The 18,922-nt window shown below is 38.1% G+C and overlaps 3 protein-coding genes and 1 non-coding gene across 6 annotated transcripts; 1 reads left to right on the plus strand and 3 right to left on the minus strand.

Annotated features, from left to right (window-relative positions):
* Nucleotides 1-723: 723 nt before the first annotated feature.
* Trnav-cac (transfer RNA valine (anticodon CAC)) lies at nucleotides 724-796 on the plus strand. The gene has a single exon. It is a non-coding gene; the product is annotated as a tRNA-Val (tRNA).
* A 261-nt stretch (nucleotides 797-1,057) lies between these two features.
* On the minus strand, nucleotides 1,058-8,181 carry LOC141906106 (uncharacterized). Of its 3 annotated transcripts, none has more exons than XM_074795303.1 (13): nucleotides 8,066-8,175; nucleotides 7,794-7,920; nucleotides 7,176-7,258; nucleotides 6,144-6,290; nucleotides 5,426-5,567; nucleotides 4,669-4,955; nucleotides 4,119-4,263; nucleotides 3,073-3,093; nucleotides 2,728-2,962; nucleotides 2,490-2,620; nucleotides 2,175-2,381; nucleotides 1,822-2,048; nucleotides 1,060-1,439 (listed from the first exon to the last, which is right to left on the minus strand). In XM_074795303.1, exons 1-13 carry the CDS (start codon nucleotides 8,123-8,125, stop codon nucleotides 1,272-1,274), a joined length of 1,980 nt encoding a protein of 659 aa, XP_074651404.1. In that variant the 5' UTR covers nucleotides 8,126-8,175; the 3' UTR covers nucleotides 1,060-1,271. The 3 variants fall into 3 exon arrangements, with proteins under 3 accessions (XP_074651407.1, XP_074651404.1, XP_074651405.1); XM_074795304.1 differs by having other exon boundaries at nucleotides 1,062-1,439; nucleotides 3,073-3,084; XM_074795306.1 differs by lacking the exon at nucleotides 7,176-7,258 and having other exon boundaries at nucleotides 1,058-1,439; nucleotides 8,066-8,181.
* Nucleotides 8,182-8,776: 595 nt separating this feature from the next.
* Nucleotides 8,777-10,436, minus strand: LOC141905873 (uncharacterized). Its single transcript, XM_074794950.1, has 2 exons — nucleotides 10,343-10,436; nucleotides 8,777-9,918 (listed from the first exon to the last, which is right to left on the minus strand). The coding sequence occupies exon 2, from the start codon at nucleotides 9,892-9,894 to the stop codon at nucleotides 8,842-8,844; it is 1,053 nt and encodes a 350-aa protein (XP_074651051.1). The 5' UTR covers nucleotides 9,895-9,918; nucleotides 10,343-10,436; the 3' UTR covers nucleotides 8,777-8,841.
* Nucleotides 10,437-11,320: 884 nt separating this feature from the next.
* Nucleotides 11,321-15,342, minus strand: LOC141906128 (ras-like protein family member 12). The gene is made up of 5 exons (XM_074795336.1): nucleotides 15,266-15,342; nucleotides 13,663-13,719; nucleotides 13,115-13,188; nucleotides 12,499-12,689; nucleotides 11,321-11,976 (listed from the first exon to the last, which is right to left on the minus strand). The coding sequence occupies exons 2-5, from the start codon at nucleotides 13,715-13,717 to the stop codon at nucleotides 11,628-11,630; spliced, it is 669 nt and encodes a 222-aa protein (XP_074651437.1). The 5' UTR covers nucleotides 13,718-13,719; nucleotides 15,266-15,342; the 3' UTR covers nucleotides 11,321-11,627.
* Nucleotides 15,343-18,922: the final 3,580 nt, after the last annotated feature.

Raw genomic sequence — 18,922 nt, forward strand, 5'->3', positions numbered from 1 at the left:
AAATTCACTTATCAGTTGTCAAATCTATGAATTTGTTATGGTGCTTTAGATAGCTTGCAATTCGTGGTTAATAGTAGCGATATCTCAAGAACGTGCGGCAGTTGTGCTCTTCCCGTTCACCTCTCGTTTGATATGTACACCGAGATTCGCCCGATCCACCATCGTTTTCATTTCCCTGATGAATATAACGGTGGTGTGTATTTCCGGAAATGTATCGATGAGGTTTTCGGATAGAATTTCGGGGTGTTATTTAACATCATACGACCAGGCGACACTTTTTATGATATTTGTCGTTATCATAACGAATTCCGTTATAAAAGTTCAATTTTTCAGAGGTTCAAAAATGGTTTCGTCTGATCAGAAAACGACTAAAGCAAAACGTACGACAATAATGCTTGTAACAGTTTCACTGGCATTTGCAGTATTTACACTACAAACCTCTATCACTGCCTACATAGCAATCCCAGTAGGCCAAAAACAATTTTCGTTAGATATCTGTATCCAAATTCAAATGTATAATTATGTCGATAATTTCCACATATAAATTTTACTGGGACGAGAAATTCGTGAATATTTTATGTACAAAATTCTGCTGTAGGAATTCATCGGGATAAACATTACGCCTATTCAGGACAAGAAATATCATCAACATAAAGCAGATGCACATAGTTCATATAAGCCAGGTCGACGACATGTAAGGGGGCAAATGTCGAGCAAACCGACGGTTTCGTAGTGTAGTGGTTATCACGTCCGCTTCACACGCGGAAGGTCGCGGGTTCGAGCCCCGCCGAAACCTCAATTTCCACATTAAATTGATGAGTAATTATTTGATAATTAATTGATTATTAAATGATTTCCCCCTCAGAATCTACACTTGATAACGGAAAAGCATTGAGGAACTTTTTAAGTCGAAATTTTCACTTAGTAACTCGAAATTTCGAGACTTGATAAGTCGACATTTCGACTCAATAAGTCGAATTATTTGACTTAATTGCGAAAGAATGCTCGCGTTTGAGTAGGTCTTACCGACATCAGATCGAGTACCCCCGTTTGTTTCCAGCCAAAGCTATCTTGAGCTTGAATTTTAGAATCTGAAGATCCACAGTAATTCTCTACTTGCAATTTATACTGACAACTTCAAATCTCTCGTACGTTAGATACTTGTTCATACATAGAATTTCGATGAATAGCTTAAATTTGTTTCATATCTTTAATTTGATGTGTATAAAATGGGTTTCACATTATTTGTCCATGCTTGTTGATACTGTTCACTATGAGTTAAGTTTCATTTCTGTATCGATCCACTCGAGAAACGCCTGTACTCTGGTATACACGCCTGGAATACTGGCGCTCCCACATTTTGCTCCCCAAGACACGATTCCTAGTGTAGCCCACTTGCCATCCGCATTTTTACACACTAGTGGCGATCCGCTATCTCCCTGTAACGATAGATAGATCACAATGCAATTGCGAAAACAATTTTTCCGTACCTACCCTTTCAGACAATCGCCTTTGATGGATGGATTTAGACGCTCTGATGCATAGCGATGTCTGAGGGGTAAGCTAAAAAAACATTCAAGGTCTTTGGTCTAGAAAGGAGCCCTGATAAGTTTTTGTAAGAGGGGGCGATGTTGTGTCGATTGTCTGATGCAGGTGGGTACAGAGGGCAGATTGACAGCATCAATAATGTCGATGGTGCTCGCTGTTCATGTCTGAAACACGCTATTCAATCATACTGATTACATATGCAAGATTGACCATACATATTTTTTCTTGTTTGAAAGATAATTGTAAACTCAGGAAAGAATAACGCCCACTTACGTGACATCCACTTTGTATTTTGTTGTGTGGTGATTTCCCGCACACGACAGTCTGTTGCCAGTTTTTCGGCGAATACTTAAATTGCGTTCCTTTGATTATATCGGTGGAATTCTCCTCCATATACGGCGTATCGGGTTCACCTTTTCCGTAAATAGCGTCATACATCTTTTTACATTCCTCGTGGTAGATTAGTTTTAGGTTAGTGTGAAGTGCCGTTTCGGGATAAGCTGCAATATATATACGTATATCTTGAAACATAACTGGGGAACCACAGACGTTTTTTCTTGTACGGTTTTGTACGATTACATTTGAAGTCTTAATGAGATTGGACGTGAGAATCATTCTTTTCTGACCTGCATCTTCCCAACTGCTAGCATTCGTTCGTCCCCATCCGGAGTGAACGCAGTTAGTTCCAGTCGGGAAGATCTCGTTTGGACCTGGCAAGCAGACGATATTGATGTAGTCACTGAGCTTGACGGGTTGACGCAGTTTCATCAGTGCGATGTCGTTGTATATTTGCATACCATAGATGATATTTTCCTTTTCGGTTTTGTATAGAACTTGAAAATAAAAATTGAAAATCGCAACACGTCCAATTAACATTATCTGATGTGCAAAATGTGAAGAGTGAAATTATGATTTTAGGATCCCATGCAAAAGTCGAGTACCTAGGTTTTTATTGACGTAATCTGGATGCATGATAATCTTTTCTATTTCCATTTTAACTTCAGTCCCTTGGTTTAACGCGAAATGACTTTCCCCCAAGAGAATTCGAGCACTTTCAACGTTTGGAATGTGCCTACATGGAAAATAACGAACCTAACGAATTTCTCAGGAAAAACAATAATGACGACTAAAGATAGTTACTAATGTTATATGTGATTGGCATTCATATTTTTCGTTTACTTGACGCAATGTGCGGCTGTTAGGATCCACTGAGGATGAATGAGCGCCCCTCCACAACCGTGTAGCTGTTTAAAATTCACAACATCGGGTATGACTTTCTGCAACGAAACGAGCCATGGCCATTCTCCGTGATTTGTCGGTATACCGTTGATGACGCGCCGGTGGACGTCGTTTTCGATCTCAGGATGGGAGTAATGCGTAGATTTACTGGCTCCACATGTACCGGCTACGGTTCCTACGTAAACACACAATGTATAAAAGTAAAATGAGATCGTAGTTAAAAAGAAATTCAATAACAGCTCGCGCTTTGATGTTACGAGAGTTTTACAGCAGGTGATCTCTTACCTTCACCCGTTCCTATTCCATCCAAATCGCGATGAAATGAAAAATAAAGGATGTGATTATATGAAAATGATTTAAAATCCGGTCGATCTTCAATATCTGTTTTCGGTAGACAATTTGTTGGCAGATTGCACTGTGGTTGATGTTAGCGATTTCAAGGCGCCGTTTCCAATTTATAGAAATTGTGTATGTATTTAAAAAATACAATTCTGACGCAAAAGCGAAGGAAACGACAACTGCAGCATATATATTGTATATAATCCATATGATAGGTTTCAACAGATCTATTGGGTCCCCCAAACTGTTGGTTTCCTGAGTAATAATTACTATTCATATATCAAAGATGATTGATTAGTTTAGATTGTTCAGACCTATTGAGTCCATCAAATTGATGGATTCCTGTGTAATGATAAATACATTTCATATGATAGATATTGACAGACCTATTGGATCCCTAATATTTTTATTTTTTAATGAGTAATATCTAATACATTTCATTTGATAGATTGTACCGACCTTTCGGGACCTTGAAAGTGCGTTTGAACAATCTTTATATATATTAGTTATTTTTATCACAGGTTGGGATATCAGACCGCAGCCCAGCAGATGGGTTTTGGATTGAAGGGTTATGGTGTAGCAGACATGCGTCACCACAGTGTGACTGGTTCATGCATCATCCTTAATCAGTTACTCTTAGCGTGGGGAATAAGCGGGTGGGTTTGTTTTTGATTTGGTTAGAACTGAACAGGCATGTGAGGCCCTCCCCTTGACAAATTTGATGTGGTCAAATATGGGATTTGAGCGATTCCCGTTGATATGACATGTTGTAATAGTCGTATAAGGTAATACGTTTCAGCTTAATTATTTTTTATCAAAAACGCTTTTTGATTAATAACGAACTTTTTAAGGGTCGTCCGAACACCCAACCCCATCCCACAGGCCAGGTGACTAAGTTTCATGATCGGATAGGTTTACCAACGACATGGTATGAACCATCCGATCATAAAAGCCTACCACCAGCGATTATAGAAAGCTAACTACATCCTTACCACAGCCGAAGAACTGAACATTCAATTTAAGCTCATCTTTACTGGCATGATAAGGTGACACTATAGTGATATTGAAACACGACGCCCTCGTGGGCTCCTTGAATACCGTGATATCCATCTTTTTCATCTTTGATAACACCGCCACCTAAGTTAACATTTGAGACAAAACAGTCAATTCATCTAAATGCGATCGACGTAAGATTAATGGATTACGAACCCACGAGAGATGAAATATAAAAAAGCTGTGGAATGTAAAAAAGAATATTCATATTAAGAAAGAATAACATAAGAAATTAGAAATAACCCGCTTCCACCTATTTCACGCCATTATGTTGGTAGAAGCATCAGTCGTGGATAAGAACGCTTCCTCTTTCACCTATCCAAATCATTTTTAGAATCATTAATGTCAAGTATTTTGGCCATGATTATCTTCAAAATGATTCATGAGTATAATGCATTTAACCAATATATTTCCTATTTGTCTTGTTAGCCTATATAGGCTGGCTTTTATTTATTTAGATGACAACAAACTAAACTACTATTTATGTACCTCGCTGTAAGTAAAGTAGCTGATGCAATTCCGGCTGTAATTAACGTGTATTAAATGCTTCCCGCTCGTTCTCACTTTCAGGCTGGTGATAATTTGCTCGGAAGGAAACTCGACGTGCAGCCATCCTCGCTGTTTGCTTTTCACCGGAACCCATCCGTTCCCTCCCCAATGCGCCTCGTTAGGGCCGTGTTTTTTACTGATGCCTTTGTCGGATGCGCTGAAAACGACGTCGCCTCTAATATGACTGCTCGTCAAAAGGATATCTTTGTCGAAGCACCACGATTTCTCTAAAACGATTAATTCAAAATTAGGAAAGTGACCTCGTGAGTTAATCATTGACCCTGGAAGGTCGTTTCGAGTCCGTGGGTTGATTAAGCATGGGAAATCCACATGATTCGGATATTACGTATTAATGCGCCATCGGAAATTAGAGTCTTGCTACGACGGCACTGATAACGACGATTCGTATAAATCATACCGTATACAATGTATGCCAATACTACAAAAGCTACTTTTTTCAAACATGATTTAATGTGCAATTTGTTACCGTTGACGTTAAAGAGTCACAGAACCTTTGAAAACATGTTCACCGGTCGAATAATTAGCAATATGTAGGGCTAAAATTTCCGTTCTGAACAATACGGAGATGAGCGCTTAAAACAGATATTATTCGGTAACCTAAAATGACGTTTTCATGTTATTTCGAAACTTTATTCTTCGACTTTGATAATCGAAGCTAATCTTACAGGATACTTACGACACCCCAAAACCTCAGCCATGACAGTAGCAATTTTCTCAGTGTGATTCGATGTGGTGATCAGTCGTATATACCGCATCAGTTGCACTTTATGGAACAGGTTAACTACAGAGGACGTAGCATCGTAGTTGCCAAGAAATAACTACGGAAAGATGAACAGTTCATTTCTTTTGGCTTTTATATATATATATATATATATATATATATATATATATATATATATATATATATATATATATATATATATATATATATATATATATATATATATATATATATATATATATATATATATATATATATATATATATATATATATATATATATATATATATATATATATATAAACCATAACATTATGTGTGATGAATAAAAGAAGAATGATTGATTCAGAGACTAGAGAGGGGTTATTTTTGCTGAATCCGGGTCATAATGCAACTAATTTTTCAAAATTTTCTGGAGGAGCATACCCAGACCCCGCCCCTATGTGAGTAGTAACCCAAAGAAGTGCACCCCCCTTTTCCGAAAAGCTAGATCTGTCCCTGGTTATCACAACTAATGAAACCGTGAAATGGTTTTTGCGTAAATCTAGAAAATCTCTCTATCAAAAACTGAACTGAAAACGAAACTGAATATTTTTTGATCGAGCTTTGTTGTTGCGGAGTTATATTCAACGCACGGCTGTATAGAAAATCAGTTTGCGATAACTCGAACTTACTCGTGTTTGGTTCTCCATATCTATGATCGGGTGATATTCGTGGCCGCTTTCGCTGTAGAAAACCTCGTACTTTTTAACCCATGAGTTTTTAACGGCATCTCCTTTCGTTACCAGACCCGTCACCAGATAAACCTTCTCAAGATCGATCTAAACAAATTCACCAAGAATTGTTACGTAATGGGAACCTCGAACGCTCACTCCTGGCAGGCAATGACCCGCCAGGCTCGCCAGTAGTTACTCAGTCTTTCGCGTTCGATTTACTCAATATTTCGACTAAATGAAACTGAATGAGCTTTTCTCACAAATAAATCAATTATTAATGAAAACTTAACCTATCAAGGAATGGATATCAAATATTCTATGTATACTTGGTGTGTCCTGTGATAATGTTTTGATTAGGGAGCCTGAAGATGAACTAATTTTGCCGCCTGGTCGGATAACCGGTGTTGCAGCTCCCCATTCCAAGTTTAAGCCTCGTTACCGACCAGTGATTGCCCTGCGTAGAAGTCCGTACGGTATTACGGTCTTATTCCTGAGTAAAACCGATCTCAGGCCAGGCTAAGACCGCAAAAATTTACCCACGAATTGAAATAGAAATATGAATCCGACATAACTATGAACTCATTGATGTATTCATTCGGGTTAACCGAAGCCTCCTTTTTATACCATTAATTACTTGTTCATCTCTCCAAATGAAGTGTTATAAAACTCTGTACATATATCAGATTTGGTTTGATACCGTCTGAAATCATTACCCACAACCTGGACCTTTCTTTGTAACGATGAAAGTGTATAATGTATATGTATGTAATCACATAGTTACAATAACTGAAATGGAAAATTGAAATTGTCGAAAACTGATGTAAAGAGGACTGATGACATTTTTTAGGAGCGCACTTTATAAGAAAATTGATTATCATTGTCATCATAAAACATGTACACGTTGGGACTGATGTGATCTTCACACAAAATAACTGACAGTTTCATTTTTAAATTATAAAGTTTTATTTCGCATCAAAAAGAAACGCTTACTGTTATAACACCATTATCACTCGCTTCCCACGTCTCACCGGCCAATGACGGTATCGGCAATGGATCATGGCAATTCACGATACCTAGAAATAATTTCAATCTTTCTGAATAGATATACACTGTAATAGTGTCGGAAATGCCTTTCTCAAATTAAATTGCGCTGTTGATTCGGTAAAACCTGGATTATGGATCCCACCTAATGCGCGTTACGTTGGACGAATACAAATGTTGATGTGCAAATACGACATAAAATTGTAACCACAGCGGACTAGTGGACTAGTAATATTGGCCTACTGGTTAGCACACTAAATCTTTTTTCGTGCGAGACCCAAGTTTGTCCCTCGGTAAGCAATGCCGTACCTAGCATTTGAATTCGGGGGGGGGGGGGGCAGAGAAACCAGTAGAAGGGCAGTTCTGTCGGATGTAGCAATGATATTTGCAAGAAGGGCACTTTCGAAAACTTCTGAAGGGGGCAACTGCCCCTTGCCCCATCTAGTACCAGGTGCACACGTGATTTTACTGCCTTCTCAATCGTAACAACGGTGTCAATCTACATGTAGGTTGTAATTGCTGTCGGATAGACCAGCTCATAGAAATCCTTTTGCAGTATTTCTTTACCTTTATCGCTCGATGTCGAATAATCATCATATTCGCTCGATGTCGAATAATCATCGTATTCGCTTGATGTCGAATAATCATCGTACTCGTCGCTTGTTGGCAAATAATCATCGTTGAGGTGAAACGCCTGTCAGTAAGCAAAAAATATACATCCGGCAGACGAATGAAAAAAATATGCGACTTACACAGTCATCGATAATGCATACAGATAGCGATCTAGAGTTATAGATAAATATTGAACTGAAATAGTAGCTTATTCTTATTACCAATACCTTATTTCCACGACAGAACAACGCAAAACAAAACAAGACGATCCCGATTCTGAACGACATATTTACTGGCCGAATGTCGTGCCGCTTAAATACCAAACGTATACATACATAGGCCTATATACATATATATGCCACGGACAATTTCTACCCAATTTTGTAATCAGCATCAATACATATAATTTTCTGAATTTAGTGCATATTTATGCAAATGTAAAATGGTTACATTCAATTATTGGCATGGCAAACAATTGTTGTTTTTGATTCCTGACAATGCTATACTGTGCAATGAAGGATGACACTTGTGATGATCCGCTTGGTTCGGTAGTGTATGATTCGTGCGCGCGCAATTCTCTTCAAAATGACGAACAGAACCAATTATCACGAAAAAGCGAAGAAAAGCCTAACCTATGCGTATTCGATGGCTCGTAGGATATTGTTTTGAACCCGGGCGCCTGTAATGTCAGGTCAGAAATGATTGGGAAAAATGTTATTCGAACCCATCTAAGGCCCAGACAACTGTTAGGTACGCCATCTGGCGGGATAGCTGGTTGCACCGTTTCCTTGGCAAAATGGATTTTAAGGGGGTGCATTCCTCTGAAAACTGATGGACACAAGAGTAATACTCTCTTCATGTGGCCGAAATGTCCTTCTGTATGGATTGGTGAAACAAGAGCACTTCAATCGCGAGAGACATATTTAAATCATGTCATGTATTTCTTTTTAATTATTTATAAGTGCGCCAAGAAATTCATTACTGTTCATGACAGATTTTCTTTCTATTGTTTTCCTTTCTTCTTTTTAGATTTCGGAAGCTTTTGAGGCTTTCCTATTTCAACTTTAAACTTCGTTACGTCGACACTTCTCAGGACGCCGCGTACGTTCTTCTTTATCTCTCGATGGCCGCCGGCGTACAAAATCTTCATATCTGCCGTATATGGAATATCAAGTTTCACGCGTCGGCCGGTCATGTACATTTTCATCTTCGAGTACGGAGGGACATTGGCCGTCGCTTGTAGACTATCGGATACCGTTTTCGACTTTGAACGACCGACTTCTTTCGAAAATCCCTTACTAATACGCGTAGTCAAAGTATTCGTCATGCTGGCGCTAACGCCCGCCTCCGGACTTCCGATGGTCATACCGGCGCTTATCGAAAGTTCCAGACCTGATTGCGTCTCCGTGCTCGTCGACAGCGAGGTTTGCGATACGTGTTCAAATGTCAGCGTCCGCGTTACCTGCTGCTTCGTTCCGCTTTTATTGGTGACGTAAGTCGCGGCGATCTCACCCGCTTCTTCATTCTTCACCACTTTCGCCTTTTTCATCTGATATTTCACGTTAATCAGCTGATATTTCAAAGCGCGGTGCGTCTTAACGCATGAACATACACAGCGATCGCAGCGAACGAAGCCGCTGTTGTGACCGGGAGCGTTCTCGTCTTTTTTGCAATCTTTGATTTTGTCGCAACCGAACAAATCAGTTCTGACCAGGTTCCTCTTATCGCAGCTGTTTTTGCATGTACCATATAGCTCTTCTTCAGATTTGCTGATTTTTGTAATCGTCTCGGCAGTGTCGATTTTCGTTGCTTTGGGTGTACATTCGCAATTGCAATAATCGCAATCATTAAACCATCGAATCCAGCCCTTCGTGCTCAAACGGCAGCTGTCGATCTTTTTGCAGCCTTCCACGTTGAAGAGTGTTGGCATTTTCGTGCAGTCGGATGTGCAGCCACCGTTCAATTCATCCTCATTCATGATGATCCGATAGCAACTAGCCAGATGACCGCAAAAGCCAATCAGGAAGAACAAAACTAGCGCCATCTTCGATAACATAGTAGCCCTGTATTGAAATCGACTCTGTAAGAAGAAGAACAGTGTTAAAGGAACGGGGAACTAATCAAAACGTAGGCCTACATTCTATTCCATGAACGGCCAGCGTAGTTTCAATGTTCTCAGTCAAATTTGAAGCTTTATGTATGGCAGTGTAAGTATTTTCCTATCGCCAATGGTACCCCAGCGTATTCATCCAACAAATTGCAAGTGCCACAATTGTGTTGGAAGTGCAATACTTTCTAAAACAGAGACTATGTCTTCCGAGGAAACAAAAATTTTAAATTCAGATTTAAATCTCAGATCGAGCTAAATATGATATGTGCATTACCAAATTCAATTTTCATAAACGCGGCCTCGAATATGTAGCTAGGCTAGATACTGTTTTAATGAACAGTAATTTACATTTATGAACAAAAGCACCATTATTTTCAAACGATTCGTTTCCTACCCTGAAATTCTCCGGGCAGGCCTCTCGCCGTCAAAGCTCCGCCAATGTTACATTTTCAGAGAATCACCACTTTATATATATATGAAGAATTCGTCGATCGTTCATCTGCTACTTTCATTTGGAAAATAGCAGATGTGTGAAAAAAATCAACGATTCGAAGAATGCATACTTAAAATCAAATATATCAAAAATGATATGTATATTCTGTGATAACAAAGCTACAAATAGTTTTCAATCACGAAATAGCACTTGTCATATCTATTTAGCATTCGATGTTCGAAGTGCGTGCGGCAAGTTTTCATATCTTGTCGAATGAGCGTAATTTCGTTTTCAACCTGTGATACATATAGTTTATCTTAACTGTTTCCTTCCCTTTTTTAGTATTTTTCCAACAATTCTTCTCGGTTTTAGTGATGGTGGGACAAACGTAAATAGCGATTTGGATAGTAGCATCCATATAGTCTCCCAGCGTATGTGAAATAAGTCACCAAGTTTGGTCTGATGGCAAATATTGATTACATCACGTGCGCAGTCTTCATTTATCCAAGGGTACTGTGGGACCTCGTTACAGCGAACTTCACGGGACCAGAAAATATGTTCGTTATAACCCATAGTTCGTTATATCCAGTATGAAATTAATCAAATCGTCTTACTTGGGACTAAATTCTATATTTGTTATATCCGATGAATCGTTGCATTCGAGTTCGTTGTAACGAGTGGTGATGTACCGTGGTGATGCACGCACATATATCTCAATAGGACCGTATAGCTGTGAAACTGTAACTTTTCCTAAGTCGTTTCATTTGCCTCACCCAGAATCGTTTAATAAGATTCATTTATTTCTTGAATACACATTTATACCAAAGCCTCGTGAGTCGGTGTAACATTTTATCAAAATCTATTTCTTGAATATACGTGTATATTGGTCGGTCGGTAAACATTTTATTTCTTGAATATACATGTATACCAAAGCCTGGTCAGTCGGTACAACATTTTATCTCATTCATTAAACAAATAAATTCATCCTTAGAGATATACATGGCTATATACATATAAAATATACACATAGATGTACACTGGTTTCAAAGTTCTCTCTTTTTGATTTCGGTCAATGTTCGAATGTGTTTCTGAAAGTCCTAACTTCATATCAGATGTCTTATGGCTCATATGTGGCAGTGATAGACTCTAAGGTCATGGACTCAAGGGCATGCCCTCCTCGTACCCGGCGAGTTCAATATTACTGGTCCAGTCAGTTACTAAGCTCAGAATGAACACATTAGACGGCTCAATTAAAGATCTTGAAACTCTTATTGAAAAGCTTGAAACTAGAGCCTCCGTTCTTTTTCTGTAAAGTTCCTCCATCTTTGATCGTCATGTCGATGTGAGGTTTAGGCGATTTCGGACGTTTCAACGACTGTTTGCCGGTGACGACTGCGTTCCTTTGGGTGGCACAGGCGTTGCTAGTCCGCGCCTCGTCTGATAAACCGGCTGCCGCTTGGTGCTGCGACGCCACGATTCGCACAGTCTCGTGAAAAATGTTTTGAACGAATTCGAATTCCTCGGCGGCCGTTGTTTCGTAAAATAAGCAGTCCGTTTCACTGGCCAAGGCGTTACCTTCATTATTACTCACTTCCCTGGAAAATAAAATCACAGTTTTTTGTTTTACAATAATGTTTATATACATCGATGGCTACTGAGCATTATATAAGTGCCTTTGAGTGAGTCGATGTGCGCACTACGTCATCAATATTGGCGTTTCACAATAACTATTACAATTATGAATTTTGTAATTTGATATATTTGATTACTCATTAACTTTTTTTATTTTTGATGAATTTCGATATCTATTTTTTGAGAGGACGTGCATGCACTACGACATCAATATATCGGGTCTAGACTGGTTGTCGGTCAATTCAATTCAATAATCGATATATCCAAATCCAAAATAACTTCACTGATCCTTAGTATTACATATTTTCATTACTGATTGTCGACAATATTACGCAATATATGTGTTATTTTTCAAGGCGTAAATTAACTTTCAAGTTTCAAGACTCAAAAACGATTGAAAATGAACCGAATTTGACAAGGATTTCGTTCACAATACTGGACACCAAGTTCGGAAATTCATTATTCACAAGTGGCACGGACCATACCTGTATCGCTCCAAATCGACCTTGTTGCCGATGAGAGCCACCATCAGGTCTCTGCCAGATGATCTCTGGTACTGAGTGCATGCGTCGATGTATTCGCGGGCTTTGTCAAAGCTTTCCCAACTGGTTATGCTGTACACGACGAAAACTATATCGGCCCATTTAAAATATCTATCTGCTTCATCCACGTCCTCCTGTAAGACAAACAAGCATTGTAGGCATTTCTTTCAAGCTCTTATCGTATATTAATTCGTCAATTATAAAGCTATATGGGCTAACTTAAACACAATTGCTGGTTAGATTACTACTTTCATGGTATAGTTTCCTTCCGAAGGTCACCTACGATAAATTCATTGGAAAACGTCAAACAGAAAATGCCTTATTAGGCTGATATTCTGAGGAGCCCTACCGAATTTAAGGGAAGTTAGTGTCCAAACCCCCCGGATGTTTCTACCGCCCTTGTATTGTCTTATTTATAAGGATAACACCATTTTGTCCAAATCAGAATAGAAGCTGAATCGACGGATGCTTAGTCAGTGTACATGTATAGATCACGGTGGCGTATGTACTGAATTATACGCATACTTTTATGGCTTTTCTGCTGGTCATTTGAACTTACGCGATCATACGTATCCATGATATTAATCATCACTTCTTGGCCATCTATCAATTCTTGCTTGCTATATGTGTCTTCTACGAAAATGAAAAAAAACTTCACTAGCATATTCTTTTATTGTTTGAGATCGCCAGTTTCAAAAACATATGGGCAAACATTTTTCCAAATTGCGCTGTAGTTAATGATAGAATAGCCACACTCTGACGCGGAGAACGGCTAATAAGTTCAAAACCCGCGCTATATACAGAATTTTAAATTTTTAAAAACAAGAATTACATCGTTTATCAAGAATTGAAATCAAAATACATGACATCTTCACGCGTGTGTCATACACCTGCCGATGATCTCCATCGAGAATTCAAAACGTAGTGTATTGCGATTTTAATTCTTGATAATGGAAATTCGCTTCTAATCTTACAAATTCTGTATATAGTATAAATTAGTATGCACTGTTGTACATTAGTATGATATGGGGGATGAATGGAACGGCCTTTCAATCTAGTCGAAGGAGATTTTAGATTAGAGACATTTCAGTATCTCACAAGACTCACCCAAATACGGATCGTATTCCATGATGAATCGTCGCGTTATGAATTTGACAGTCATTGCTGTAACAATTTAAGAACAAATATAAACCATTAGAACTGTTTCACAGGATGTTGAACCGGATAACATTGCATAGTTCTATGTAATTAACTGTTTACTGTATATGTATTTCATCAGTCCACCTGATTCCGAGTAGCGAAAAGTGTCGTTGTCTTATAATGACTGTTTTGATTTTGGATTTTGTGACGCCGTAAATACCGTTACAATATGATAAACATCGATACCATAGTACCGGTATTTAAAGCGTTACTTAAGGGGTTCTATGTGAGTCGATGTACACTGCGTCATCAATAGGTGTTTAAAAAAAACAACGACAATGATAAAAACTGGCGTTTATTTTGTAATCAAACATGTTTCATAAGACCTATTTCATTTTCGAGAAATTTTGATAATTGTTTTTGAGAGGATGTGCACTTCGTCATCGATATATCGGGGCTAGACTGGTTGCCGGTCAATTCAATTCAAGTATCATGAATCAAATCCAAAATAACTTATGGATCCTTTACCGGTATATGATTTTTATTACATCATATCATATTATACATTATCGACCATATAAAGCAATGTATTTGTTATTTTTCAAGACGTCAATGAACTTTGAAATTACTTTTCTCGTTTCTCTTCAAAATCACTTCGTTGTTATTATTTTTCCAAGGAGAAGCGTAGTATGTTCAAACGTTTGACGATGCACGCGTACGTATATGTACGGATAAATAGTATGATTTTATAATCGTCAGGCGGATTATTTGTATGATTTCTCATCGGACGGAAGTAATTGAGGGAATCCTCACGATGTTCTCCCTCTCGCTCTCTCTTCTTGTGTCGAATACGCACTCGATGACTTAGAGCGATTGACTTAGAACGTATTACTAATGTGTATTAAACGGGCGAAGAGATTAGTAATGCGAAGAATGTCGATCGGGGTTTTTAATAGTAAATTAGCTATCCCCCGACCGATAGCAAACAAAAACGCCTTTCATTTAGCTTTAAGTCTCACTCGAATAGCTGGCGGCAAGGGGCACTTGAACGATGAAACGATGAACAAGAAACCCGTATTCCGAGGAGACTCGGACCACCAAAGGAATTATCTATGGGTGATATTCAAGATCTTAAAGCAAAAAGTAGCGAAAGCATTTTTGCCGGTCGATCACGAATGCGTTGATTTTGTTTAGATAGACATTTCCTCATCGATGTGATTGCAGACTTGCAAAGCCGCTCGGACATAATATTAGTTCTGATTTGAATGAGTCATGGTTCTATAGAGAAAAATAAATGGAAATGAACTGAGGATCCAGTCAGAAAAAAAATTTAGTCCTAATACCCGTTTGTATGTCTAAAATCAAAGAAAACCCAATCCATACCCGCAATTAGTTTTCTTTTCAAAACTTCCCGGAGAATAGCCCATCGTCCAAAGTTGATGGTAATAGATAATGCCTTTTGTTTTTATTGCTTTCGAGGGCCATTTATCCGAATATGTATGTCGATAGTGAGATATTAGCCAGAAAATCGGACCTTGATTGGCTGGATGGGAAAGAATAAAATGCATACCTGATTTACCAACTCCGAGTGAGCCCAGGAGGGCAATATTGCATTGACAAGCCGGCGGCGCCGTGTTTCCGTTTGTGTTGCTATTTCTCGGTGATATTTTCCTCATAATCAATTTCTGTTCGTAGTCTCATTCAATACTTTTCATATCTGGAAATAAACATACGAACAAAGTTGAAATTGGTCAAGACGCCTGGCCTCATTTATTGTGATGATCCAACTACAATTCTAATCCCAATCTTCAGTTGGTTAAATAGGTTAGATACACCATTTATAAGACACTATATCCGTGTTGTGACCATAATATAACGAGGATTCCACAATAATGACGAAAATGTTTCCTTGAGCATAGTAGTTTATTCGACGTTTCGACTATATATACTAATAGTCATCTTTCCTGAAGATGACTGTTAGAATAGTTTGTGATAAAGAATATCAAATCAGATTTTAGTAAACTTGATTTGGATTTATTTTCTTATACCTTATATGAGTAAGAATATGGAAGAGGTCGAAGTTGCTTTACGGAATGCGTTGTTTGACATCTTGTTTGCTTTTGGGAACGGTATATGTTTCAATGCTCGGTTTCTTGACGATGCAACCAACGGCCGACGCTAAACGCGTGGCTATCTGAACACGTTCGGTCTTCTCTAATAGAAAACAGCCAGGTTCGTACAGATTGTAAAGCAACAATAATCTTTGCCAAAGTTATACACGCGAAGAAAGGAGTCTGTTACCGAGTTGCAACTTTTATCAATATTTTGATAAATCAATCTAACCTGTCTGGCTGCGTATCGAATAGATTCCGTCCGATGCCGCAGAAGCTTACGCCGGAACTTGTATGCATTTAATGCTAGTCAGATTTCTATAGTTTCATGCCATTCAAAAGAATTCAAATTTGTTCATCTTATTTTGAAATCAAGATAAAAAAAAGAAAAAATGTTCCAGGAATGTCGAGATGAATTTAACATACCACATGATCATCACTCTTAGGATCATTTCAATCTATTCTTTATTTGATTTTGTTTTATCGTTCATGCTCAGGTAATCGGGTTGTGTCGACTTTTTGAATTAGAAAACAGATGTTGACGTTTGTTTACGGCTTTCGTGGCTAGACTAAGCTTTATTGTGCGGAAAACAACTTCTACAATCAATAAAGTCTGAACCAAGAGGCTGAAACTTATTCACAGTAATGCTACATGTCTGCCGAGAGGTCAAGGGAAGTGAATACGTTTTGCGGTATTTATCGCGCAGTTCGTAGATAAAATGCACGTGTTAAAGATGTTGTTTCTGTCGGAAGCTAATGGCCATTGTCTCGCGTAATTACAACAACGAGCCCGGTGCTACACAAATCCACAGGCCCAAAATAAAATGGATTATGATTATGCATAGAATGGCTAAGAGTATAGTACCGAAACTAAGGACCTTTGACATGGAAATTTCTGCAAACGGTCTAAGTCAATCGTGAATTCCCTTTTTGCTTCAGAAAAGGAAGTCGGTTGAATTTTGCGATAAAATTCTGACCGTAATTGGCGTTGATGACGAAAACGACCAATGTTTTCACAAAAGAAGTGGAAGGAACAAATTTTGGCCGCAATCCAGATAATTGTTGCGAAACAGAGAGTTTATGCAAACGGCACTTTGATAGCCTGGAAATGGATAAAATCTGACGTCAGTCTGTATTCTACTATGACGGCAATTTCGGCTCTAATCTAGATTAATTTCGTGATGAGTGTGTTTCGTGGCATATGTTTCTATTAAATCAATCGGTTGATTATGCCATTAACGGCGGTTGCAATCAATTCGAGATTAATTTGATCAATCGATCACGGTAGACCTTGCGTTATACGCCGTACGGAAACATTCGAGTTATCGCATCGACAACGATCGAAACATGGAAAGCAAACAATATAACAGTATTGCTTAAATTGCGTAAATCTTTTGTAAAATATTTAAACATCCAACCTTCATTCAATGTTTCTAAGTTATATATATATATATATATATATATATATATATATATATATATATATATATATATATATATATATATATATATATATATATATATATATATATATATATATATATATATATATATATATATATATATATTCTAAATTTAAGATCTGAATATTCTAAATTTCATTCTTAATAAATTTCATTTCATTGCTAATAAATGAGTTTGAATTTGAGAAATATATTGCTTTAAAATGTTCTTTGGTGGGGATTTTTTGCCTACTTCGAAGAATTGGGGATTACCACCAGGGGAAGTTTTACCTTCACTGTCTATATTGATCCATTTTGATTAGGATCACCATAAAACAGAGAATTTCGATGCTGACTGTTATTCAAAATTAATACGTATATGCATGAGGGTAAAGAAGTTTCTGGGAATTTCTCCTGATTTCCTAAATTCTATGAATTGTTAACGCTTAATTATAATCTAACTTTCAGAAGTTCATATAAATAGCTTCACAATTTAGCAAACAACGTGAAATCAGAGAACAGATGTTGCTACATAAAGTAGGATGAATGTAGCAAGAATTTTGAAGATGCAAATTACGCATTACTAACAGACCGGGAAGGAAAGAAATACTATATGATCCTAATGTCACCCATTCACCAAAAAACCATGTCTTTTCGTATGCCCTCCCAGTACAAAGAAGTCATCAGAATCAAGAAGTTACATAAAAGCGTGCGATGTTATAGACACTGACGGTACTGGTTAGCCGAAGCCGAGAATGTTCGTCGGAAAATCTATAGCTCTCAAACTTGAAATGATCAGGCTCGTGCCAATGGGGTTCGGGGTAGCGAATGAACCCCCAAACATTTTCAAAGTGCCCCTCAAAAAGTCATTGTCAATAAATTGGGTCAAGATTTTTTCGAAATTTGGATACAATTTGAAAATGAAGAGTAAACCATTCTTAAATGATTTATTCAGGTACATGTTTAAGATCTGTCCTTTTTCAATATGACAATATAAACAGCGAAAAGTGCCCCTTTTAACGATGAAATGTGACCCTCAAAAAGCTTGACACGGGCCTGATCATCGCCTCAACAGCAAAATGATTTTGGAGAAATTTCTAAACATTTCATTTAAACTGAACAGATAGACATCCGATTAGAAAATCTACGTGAACGTTGATGAACTGAAATTGATAAGAGAATAACATTCGATACTAACCTCGCGTGAAAATGCCAATTAATGCCGAATAGGTAAATACACCGCTAATTGCAACGAAGTCGCAATTTCTAATAGGCAAAAAGCCCGGAATCGAGTGCTGTGAAAGTAAGTATTTCTCGAGGAACTCAGCTGGTAATTATCGGAGAGTCAGTTGCCCGCGCGAGAAGTATCCGATCGTTCTGGCCGCTAAGTCGGACGAACTACGAGTTTGACGAAGAGTAGAGCGTAGTGGGAATTTCTATCGCAGGTGATGTACGTACGAACGTGGAATTTCGTTTAACATAGTATCTCAGTAACTCGGGGAGAGCCGTAGCGAGCGCCTGTTGTGAGAACTGCATCTCATTGTTGCCTACAAACTCCAGGTGGCAATCAGCCACGAGCTGCTGCAATCAGCGCTTTTTCCTATAACCGAAAATAAGCGTTTGTCGAACTGAGCGAGCTTAGAAGATATTTCAATATTTTCTTAGAAACATTAA

Source organism: Tubulanus polymorphus, chromosome 5, assembly GCF_964204645.1.
Source record: "Tubulanus polymorphus chromosome 5, tnTubPoly1.2, whole genome shotgun sequence".
In the NCBI taxonomy this organism is placed as follows: Eukaryota; Metazoa; Nemertea; class Palaeonemertea; order Tubulaniformes; family Tubulanidae; genus Tubulanus; species Tubulanus polymorphus.

Coding starts and splice junctions, on each gene's coding strand:
- LOC141906106 (XM_074795303.1), bottom strand. CDS start 8,125: ATGTCGTTCAGAATCGGGATCGTCTTGTTTTGTTTTGCGTTGTTCTGT. Junction 2,382..2,489: donor TTACGTCAATAAAAACCTAG/GTACTCGACTTT, acceptor TTTATTTTCAAG/TTCTATACAAAACCGAAAAG. Junction 1,440..1,821: donor AAATACAAAGTGGATGTCAC/GTAAGTGGGCGT, acceptor CTATCGTTACAG/GGAGATAGCGGATCGCCACT.
- LOC141905873 (XM_074794950.1), bottom strand. CDS start 9,894: ATGTTATCGAAGATGGCGCTAGTTTTGTTCTTCCTGATTGGCTTTTGC.
- LOC141906128 (XM_074795336.1), bottom strand. CDS start 13,717: ATGACTGTCAAATTCATAACGCGACGATTCATCATGGAATACGATCCG. Junction 13,189..13,662: donor GGAATACGATCCGTATTTGG/GTGAGTCTTGTG, acceptor TCATTTTCGTAG/AAGACACATATAGCAAGCAA. Junction 11,977..12,498: donor GTCGATTTGGAGCGATACAG/GTATGGTCCGTG, acceptor TTTATTTTCCAG/GGAAGTGAGTAATAATGAAG.